This window comes from Myotis daubentonii, chromosome 16 (assembly GCF_963259705.1).
Source record: "Myotis daubentonii chromosome 16, mMyoDau2.1, whole genome shotgun sequence".
In the NCBI taxonomy this organism is placed as follows: domain Eukaryota; kingdom Metazoa; phylum Chordata; class Mammalia; order Chiroptera; family Vespertilionidae; genus Myotis; species Myotis daubentonii.
The window spans coordinates 46,179,610-46,189,024 of NC_081855.1; the positions used below are offsets into that span (position 1 = coordinate 46,179,610).

At 60.2% G+C, this 9,415-nt stretch overlaps 1 protein-coding gene across 1 annotated transcript; it reads right to left on the reverse strand.

Moving 5' to 3' along the window:
• Positions 1-286: 286 nt before the first annotated feature.
• Positions 287-6,802, reverse strand: DLX4 (distal-less homeobox 4). The gene is made up of 3 exons (XM_059670667.1): positions 5,898-6,802; positions 2,008-2,201; positions 287-1,488 (listed from the first exon to the last, which is right to left on the reverse strand). Exons 1-3 carry the CDS (start codon positions 6,154-6,156, stop codon positions 1,246-1,248), a joined length of 696 nt encoding a protein of 231 aa, XP_059526650.1. The 5' UTR covers positions 6,157-6,802; the 3' UTR covers positions 287-1,245.
• Between the last annotated feature and the right edge of the window lie 2,613 nt (positions 6,803-9,415).

Here is a 9,415-nt window from a genome sequence, read left to right on the forward strand (position 1 = left end):
TGTGGTGTCTGGCTCCTTCCAGAACTGGGCCAGGAGCGACTCTGCTGGTGAGGACCATCCAGACTTGGGTCGTTCCCAGCATTAGCATCTCCTGGTTTCACACCGGAGCATTATGAAAATATAGACGTTATTAGAACATTCTAGAACCAGAGCCACAGAGCCAGTGGTAGAGGCAAAACCAGGCTCCAGTGCCTCTAGTTTGGGGCTGGAAGAGCCAGATGGGAGAGAAGGGAGCTGAGCAGCCAGCCCCAGAAGTCAGGAAACAAACACACCACAGAGCCAGGGCCCAGCTTTTCGTACAAGCTTTAATTTCGGGAAGTCACAGTAGGAGGGGTGATGGCAAGAGCATGGGGATGCCAGTCAGATTGGTTATCGATGTATTTCATTTAGACAGAGACAGCTGTGAAGAGCGGAACTGTTGGGCCCACGCCACCTATTTGGGGTGTCTCTACGTACACTCTTCCAGGGAGCCTATTTGTCCCCATTCTGCCCAAAGGGTTACCCTACCGTGTTCCCAAGAGTATGTGCATGTGGGGTTGTTAGGTATGAGGCAGGGCTCAATAAATACTCATTGAATTATAAGGATCATTGAATCCATTATCTACTCAAAATTGTAAACAGGGGGAAAGAGGGCTTTTTAAGGACGAGAACATAAATTACCCAGAGGCCTACCAACTCCACATTTTCAGCATTCCTCTCCCTCACATGAAGGGGAGAAGGTATATCAGTTATGGGGCGATGGGCTGACCTCCAGGAAACACTGGGAGGTGGGACCTGATGGTGGTCAACTTGAAGACTGGGTGCCCACCTCACGCCCGCTCTTGCTCTCAAAAGGGTTGGGCAAGGTCCAAGGCACACAAATTAAAATCACTCAGTGTTTCTTGCTGGTTTTGACTCCAGACTGTGGTGGGACTGTGGTCCTGCAAGGAAGGGGTGGCAAGACAAGGGGTCCTGGGAGCAGTCTGAACTCCAGCCAATGACTCTCTCCAGAGCCTCTGGCCAGCCGAAGGGAAGGTGTTCAGTCCATGGCAGTGGTGAGGAGCAGTAGCTGAGACCGAAGTTCTTTCTTAGGCTCTTTGGGTTATGGGGCAAAGGGGGACAGGCCTCCATCCCATCCTTTTTCTCCTCTAGTTCCTCGCCACCCTGAGAAAATCCATCTGGAGCTGGTTTCCTCCCAGCCCAGAAGAGGTGCGGGTGGGCTGGGTCCTGGGCTGTGTAGGAGCCCCGACCCACCTTTGCCCAGGCTCACATCATCTGAGGCGGAGCCAGAACATCTGGGGAGTGATGCTGGTACCAGGCCCCAAAGCTGTTGCCATAGCCCCCAGCAGGCAGGGCCCCTGCCTTGGGGAGATCCCAGAGGAACGGCAGGGGTGGGGAGCAGGGAGACAGGGAGGGGGGCCTCCCAAGCAAGTCCCCTTCCTGCCCCCCAGAGTTCTGCTTCAGGAGCTTCTTGTATTTGGAACGTTTGTTCTGAAACCAGATCTTTACCTTCGGGGAGAAAAGGGGAAAGAATGAAAGATCAGGCGGAGTATAGGTGTGGAAGGATGTGACCCAAGTAAAGGGACCCAGCAGTAGGGCGCAGTCCTGGGAGAAGACACTGGGACCCAGCAGTAGGGCGCAGTCCTGGGAGAAGACACTGGGACCCAGCAGTAGGGCGCAGTCCTGGGAGAAGACACTGGGACCCAGCAGTAGGGCGCAGTCCTGGGAGAAGACACTGGGACCCAGCAGTAGGGCGCAGACACTGGGAACACTGGCTCCAGTCCTCCAGAGCCCTGGATGCCCTGGAGCTCTCCCAGTCTGAGCACCCTCCTCTACCTAAGCCTCCCCCTCCCCCAACACCTTGTCACACATTCCCCCAGATTACTGAGGGCCAGCTCTCAACACACCCTGGAGAACTTGTGACAACAGGGCCAAGGGACTCATCTGTCATTCCCACCCTGGGGGGTGAGTTCCCAGAGAACACACGGAGGAATGGTTAGCATGCAGGAAGGATGGGGCCGGCCCCACCTGGGTCTGGGTGAGGCCGAGCTGTGCGGCCAGCTGGGCCCTCTCGGGCAGCGCCAGGTACTGCGTGCGCTGGAAGCGCTGGTTGAGATGCTGCAGCTGCAGGCTCGAGTAGATGGTCCTTGGCTTGCGCAGTCTTTTGGTCGGGGCCCGCGGGAGCCGCTCGGAGGGCTCCGGGGACAGCGGCTTCTCGGAATCTGGGGGACAGCACAGGACAGAGGGTGAGACGAAAGAGGGGGGTCGGACGCGCAGTTTTATAGGCTCATTTGCATCTCGTTGGCATGCTGGCCTCGGGTTTGCAAAAAGCTCTTCTCTACCCTCCGCTCCACGCTCCTTTCAAACCGCACGTCCACTGAGCTCCGGGTGGGACCAGTCACAGCTCTTGCCCTCAGGGAACTCACACTCCCCTGGGCCGGTGACCTAGGGAGAAAGCGCCTAGGGCCCGAGCGAGGCTAGGGGCGGTGCCCGCGGCGAGAGGTCAAAGTTCAGCCGGTTGCGGTGGCGCCAGCTTGGGGTGTGGCGGGCGGAGTAGGGCTGAAAGGCTGGGTGGAGGGCTGGGCTGAGGCCCGGAGAGGACGGGGGAAGGGCATTCCAGGCGGGAGGAACTCCCAGGCGATGCTTAGCAGTGGTTCTCAACCTTCCTAATGCCGCGACCCTTTAATACAGCTCCTCCTGTGGTGGCGACCCCCAACCATCAAATTATTTTCGTTGCTACTTCATAACTGTAATGTTGCTACTGTTATGAATCGTCATGTAAATATCTGATATGCAGGATGTATCTTCATTGTTACAAATTGAACATAATTAAAGCATAGTGATTAATCACAAAAACAATATGTAATTATATGTGTGTTTTCCATGGTCTTAGGCGACCCCTTTGAAAGGGTCGTTTGACCCCCAACGGGGTCGCGACCCACAGGTTGAGAACCGCTGGTTAGAGGCTCTTGACGATGTCCCCGTGGCAACCTCTCCGCTGCCGGAGGAAGGGTGGGTCGGCCGCGCTGGCCTGGGAGGCCAGGACCCGCACCCCTTCCAGCATCAGCGTGTGGACAGGCCCCCAGCGTGGGCATGCCTCCCCACAGTAAGGGCCGCGCGGCGCCTCGGGCACACTCTGCGGGAAAACCGACCACCGTTCCCTCCCCGCGGCGGGCCGGCTGGGGGAGGAGGCTCTCGGGGACCTTAGAGGCCGCCCGCCGCCCGCCCGCGCTCACGGGGTGGCTCTCGGCTGGCAGGGAGGCGACCCGGGTCTGCAGAGCGCAAAGCGCGCGGCTGCGCAGCCCTCCGGGCCCTCCTGGACCGCGCTGCGGTGTGGCCGCGGAAGATCTGGTCACCTCCTGCCCCTCCGCTGGCCGCCCCCACCCCGTGGGACAGCCCGGCCCTTGAACGCGGGAGGTGGGGGGGCGGGGGGGAGAGATTCTCCGCTTCCGACGCGGCGGCTCCCACCTGCGCCACTCCATGGGGACTCGGAGACCATTGCATGCAGGTGGCGGGGCGGACCGAGCGGCTGAACTGTCCTCGGGCTCAGGGCGAACATTCCACGCAGGTCTGCCGGCCGTCTAAGCCGAGGGGCGCTTGACCCCTGAGCGCAGACGGCTGGGGCCGCGCTTGTTCCACCCCCTCGGCCTCCATCCTGTCTGGCTCAACCCACACGGCAAGTCCCCCGCCCTTGCCGGCTGCGGCGACCAGTGGCCTCCACCTCCCCCGCATCCCTCTCCCTCGGCCTGGGGCGCTTCGGGCTTCTCAGATCCACCCCCTTCGACCCCCACCTCAGTCTATTCCAAAAAACAACAACAACACACACGGTTGGGTTTCCGCTCCCGCCCGCGCCATCGGCCTTCACGGCTCCGACCCTACTGCTCCAAGCCTGGGGCTGGCAGCCCAGCGACCACCGCTCTGGCTGCGTGGACCGGTCATTTCGCAGGATGACGCCGAGAGAGCCTGGGAGGCAGCCCGCCCGGGCTCCTGAACTCCCGCAGCCCTCGGCGCCCCAGCTCTCCCAGCAGCCCCCCCCCCAGGTCCCTTCACGGACAGCTGCCTCTCCACACCAGCTGCAGCAAGTCCCGACAAGACCGATCCTGGTCCGCACTACGAAGCCGGAGGGCCTCCCTCAAGTCGCCTGCTAACAGGGTGGTGGCACTTAGCTCACGTGGAGCCAAACCTCCCCCTGAGGCGGGGTGGACACTGAGTGGGGGCAAAAGGAGGACCCCAGGCCCTCTCTCACACCCCAATCATTCCACCTAGAGCGAGCCAAACCCACCAGTTTCCGTTGAAAAGGGCTGCCATCTCGTCTAAGGACCAGTGTGGTTTTCGTTGCACCCGGGGAAGTTGCATAAAGAAAATGAACTCTCACTCTCTCGTCCCTAGACCAAGCAAGGGAGGCAGGGACTGTGGTTAGCAGGGCTCACAACACCTTCCCCATTTTTAGCAGTTATCTGAAGGACAGGGTTATCTCACTCCCACCCCACCCCACCCCACGGCACACGCACTCACACACAAATGTACCACATCAGCATATTCCGAAGGGAAGGGACCAAGGGATTGTTTGCAGAAACGAGATAATGTGTAGACACCCTCCCCAACTGCCTGTCCTCCAGTGACGGACTCTGCAGCCAGCAGGGAGAGGCAGCCCCAGTTCTGGCACAGAACGCAGTTAACTTTTGGGGGCTCTGAGAACCTTCCCTAATAGCCACTTTTCTGGCCTCAGGTGGTGAAAGTCAATTTGCAAGGCCCCGGAGCCTGGGAACCAGGCTGTGTCCTTTGCCCATGCACACCCTTTCTTTGGGCCTCTGTGTGCTCAACTGTACATCAAGGAGGTGGAGCCCCAAAATTCCTAGGGTCACTCCTAGCTCTGATGCTTATGAGCGTCTGTGTCTCGGCACAGTGACAGAAGGCAGGAAGATGTCTTGGTCCTGGGCTGACTCCAGGAAGTCACCCATTCATTCCATGTGCCACCGCGGAGGAAACTGCTGAAGACCATTGTGGGGTCAATGAGGTGGGGGCAGGGCTGCAGGGGACCTGAGGTCTAAGGTACAGGTGGTGTCTGTATAGTGTTCCCAGGACCAGGAAGACAGGCTCGCCGCTCCTTGGCGTCTTTGATGACCTCCAGTGAGCACTTTCTCAGGAGCTCAGAGTCGCTCCAGGCAATGGGAACTCGGTCCTGTCCGGCCCCAAAGGCAAAGGGCAAAGATGAGGGAGGTGCCTGCTCCTGCGGCTGGAAGGCTGAGGTTTGCAACTTAGAGAGACTGCCTGGCCCACCCTGGCTACATTCTTAGAACAATGGATGGTGGCGTCCCAGCCCAGGTCAGCTTCCAGTCTCAGTCAGGCACTTGGGGCAAGGCCCCGGAGCAGAGGGAAAGGGGCCCCAAATGAAAGCGCCGAATCCTAGCCACTAGACCACCAGGGACTCAAGAGGCCCCAGATAAGCCCCCACTTCTGCCCTCAGCTGGAACCTGATTTCTATTTTTCAGGCTTGGGCTTGATCACAAAACGAATGCAGCAGAGAGGGGCGACACGGGGAAGGGGCGTGCAGGACGGAGAGAGCCCTGGGGAAGGGGCCAGGCACCCACACCCACATCTGGAGTCTTTGTTTTCCGTTACACGTAGGTACACATAACCCCGGGGCTCCAGGGGGTGGGGTAGGGAGCCCCACTGCCCCCGCTTCACACACTGAAAATCGAAACCAGGTCGGTCTTGAAAGGAGACCTAGATCAACGCGCCCCCGCCCCTCCCCCTCCCCCTCCCCCGCCCCATCCCTTTGCCCGCCTCCCACCCCCAGATCCCGTGGAATCTGACTAAGGTCTGGATCCCGCTAGCTGCGCCCAACCAGGCGAAGACTAGGTTTAGGGGCTCACGGGAGCAGGACCCCGGAGGTGGGAGAGCGGCCGCGCACTTACCTGCCTCCCGCTCCTGCAGAGAGGGCGCCGCGGGCTGCTGGCAGGGCAGGTAGGCGTCTGCGGGCGTCGTCGGCCCGGTGGTGTAGGGGTAGGGCAGGAGGTGACCGTAGGGCCCAGAGTAGGGCAAATCCGAGGCGCCTGCGGTTGCGGGGGACAAGCCTAGTGGGTAGGCAGCCACTACCGATGGGGCGGGGGCGATATCCGGGAAGACGGCGTTGGAGGCGTCCAGGCCGGGGAGGGGGCAGGGCACCGAGGACATTGCGGCCGGGCCGGGGCAGAAGGGCCTAAGCCATGACCCCGCACGCAGCCCGCTCTCTCTGCCAGCTCTCTCTTTTCCGAGCCTCGAGCGTTGAGGCCCAGTGAGCCCCCCCGGCTAGCCTCCCCGACACTCAAGACCCCGGGAAAGTGTCTCTGCGCCTCATCCAGCGGAGAGCGCGCCTGGGAAAGGGGTTCCGGGGTTGCCCCCATGGCTTTTCCCCTCCCCCTAAGTCCATGGGGGCCCCCCTCTTCTCATTCTTGGGTTCGGTTCCCGGGACCCGACAGGGGCCCCGCCCACTTAGACGCGCTGGATTGGCCACCGCACGCGGTGACTTCACGGGAGGCCCGGGGCCAGGGTCCGCCCCCCGGGGCAGCCCAAGGTAGGAAATTCGGAACTGGGGCTGCGAGGGGGGCGGTGCACGTGCTCTGGGCCCAGCTATCCTGGGGTCCTCTCCGGAGAGCTGCCGGGGTGGCAGGGCGATTGGGGCAGGCTGGGAACTTCATGGTCGTGAAGGCAGAAACAGAGGGTGCTGGCGGGGCTGCGATGCCCAAGGGGCGAGGGGAGCTGCTCGGCGCCGGAGCGCGCGTCGGGGGAGGGGGCGTAGGGAGCCTGGGCAGGCTCTCCCACCCTCGGGATCGGATCCACGGACCTGCAGGGAAGTGGAGAGCAGACCGCCAGCGCCGGCAGCTTATTCAACGCGTCGGAATGCGTCGCTGCGGAGCGCCGGCAGCTTGTTGGTAAACAGACGCCGGGTCGGGGGAGGAACCGCCTGGCGCCCAGCCGCCCGGCACGCACGCGGCGCGCACGCCCCCGCTGGGGGCCCTGGGCCTGGCACTCCTCGACCCGCGGCTTCTGCGCCCCACCACTCCCCCACCCGCCCAGTCCTGGCTTCCGCTTCCGGCAGTGGCCCCACCTGGTTGCTACACCCCAGCTCCTGCTGGCCCCTGAGGGACCCACAGTCTGGGCTTCCGCCCCTGTGACGTCCCACCTGTCCCCTGGCGCCCGGTGCACGAACTGGGACAAAATCCGGGAGTGGGAGGCTATTCCAGTTTGATGGCTCCTCTGAGGGCGTAGGAAAGGCAGCAGGCCCGGTTGGTGGCGGCATTTTCAGTCTGTGCGGGACCTGCCTCTAAACATCAGTGCCCAGTGCCTTGGTGGACAAGTGTCCACGTGCAAGCATCTGTGACCACAGGTATACACCTCAGACACTCCATCCAGATACAATATATACACTCGCAGATGCCCATCAACCGGTGTCTAAATGATGTCCACATGAGCATCCCTCTAAGAATAGAGAGGTTCCTTCATGGATCTGCACATACAGAGTATAGGCTGTGATGTATACATAGCCACATACCCAAAGATGAATAGCAATATCCCTGGATAAAAGCACAATACTTGTCTCTTACACAGACCACGACTATACATGCCGAATTGCCAGTGTGTACCCTTGAAAATCCAAGCGTTTAAGTCCAGAGGTATGTGTACCTACCATATGTCCACACACCTCTAAGCTGCTTCCTGTTAGAAGAGAGACAGATACAGCCCCAAATCCGTATACACACCTCTCACTTGAGTCTGCAGCTCACGCAGGCGTGTTCATGTTGGCACATACACACGCACTCTCATTGTCAGGGCTCAGCGTGAAGACAGCAGCCTTAGAATTGGGTGGGGAAATGCAGTGATCAGAGAGAGAGGGAAGCTTAGAGAAAGTACTGGGAGTGGCCGGCTCTGGTCTCTTTAGACAGAAAGATCAAAGGGGTGTGTGTGGGGAATGGGGGGTGGACCCCCCACCTCCAGTCAGGTGTCCCTGGGGCAGGAAGAGCAAGTCAGTTTCAATCTGGACGCCCCACTAGAATGGACTGAGAGGAGGTTTTCCAAGACAACACATCTGTGGCAACTGGCACCTGAATGCTGGAGCCTCGTTAAGGAGCTCTCTGTGGGCGTGGCTGGAGAAGCCACCCCCGCTCATCCACCGGGGTATGCAGGGTTCGCTGGACTGAGACATGTTTTCACAGAGGACCACCTTTCCCCCTTCCTACCCAACGCTGCCATTCCTCCACCTCCGTAGAACTGAAGCTGGAACTTGCAAGGATCTATTCTTACAAACCTCCCATTCTGCCACCAGCATCTTCCCCTGGAGGGAGGCAGCCACAGGACAGCGCCTGCAGCTATGGCGGGTTCCAGGGACAGCGTCCAAGGAAGGGAATGCTCTTTGGAGTTGGGTAGGCTGTCAGGGGAGGTTTCCCAAAGGACGTGCTTTGGAGGTGGAACTGAAAGGGTGGGTGGAATGACACTTCCTCCCGGGGCCCTGTACCCAGAGTCCTTTCTGTGCTGGACGGAGCAAGAGAGGGCAGGCGGGTTTTCCAGCAGGCCTCTGTCCTGGGCATCCCCCACAGTCAGGAGGCCCGTAGTGAGAGCCTCTTTAAGTTGGGGGTGGGGGAGGCTTGCTGAACTCATGCAGGATCCTCACCCCCCTGAGCCAGGAGGAAACACCCTGCAGCCCTTTTGAATCCCTGAAATTCACAGCATCCTATCCTTGCACAGCTTTACAAAAAAAGGAGTGACGTGGGTACTATTATTATCCCGTTTACAAATGAGGAACCCGCTCTCTCCATGATCACCTCACTTTTCAGGGTTCCCCCTTCTGAACCCAGGGGCACCTGATTGGGAAACCTGTTCCCAAGAGAGAAATCCTCTCTGGGCAGGTGCCACATCCCACCCACTTGGGGAAGCGGGGAGTCAGGAAAGGGGCAAGGGGTGGGGGTGGGGGCAGGGTCGAGCTGTAAATGTGTCTGATCAGAGGGGAGGGAGGGCTGGCCCCACAGGCCTGAGGCCTGGGTTCCCATTCCAGCTCAAACTCCAACTTCCTGGCTTGAGGGACTGGGTGGCTGGTCAGCCATCTCCCAACTCTGAGACTTCGTTATCCAGAAGGGGTAAGAAAGGGGGGAGCTGTACCCCGAAGGCCTCCACGCTTTTGTCATTTGCTTTAGAGTGAGTTGCAAAACCCCAAATCCCCAAACATAATGAAACCGAGAAGGAAGGGGAGGGAGGGAGGCAAGAAAAACAAAAAATGAGCGCTGTCCTGTCACTACCAATATCTCAGCCTCTCGCAGAAGCGGCCCTCCCAGCCTTCCTCCCGGGAGCCCCACACTAAGTGAGGCCCTGGGAGCGAGGGCGGAGCCCGGAGTGGGGGACACGGAGTCCCCGTGGCGTTGGGGTGTCGGGAGTCACCTCAGGAGTGGCTGCTGGACCTGAG

Excerpts from the sequence above, each read along its gene's own strand:
- DLX4 (XM_059670667.1), bottom strand. The coding sequence starts at position 6,156 with ATGTCCTCGGTGCCCTGCCCCCTCCCCGGCCTGGACGCCTCCAACGCC. Across the intron at positions 2,202-5,897 it reads TCTGCAGGAGCGGGAGGCAG|ATTCCGAGAAGCCGCTGTCC; the intron begins GTAAGTGCGCGG and ends GCTGTCCCCCAG. Across the intron at positions 1,489-2,007 it reads TCGGCCTCACCCAGACCCAG|GTAAAGATCTGGTTTCAGAA; the intron begins GTGGGGCCGGCC and ends TTCTCCCCGAAG.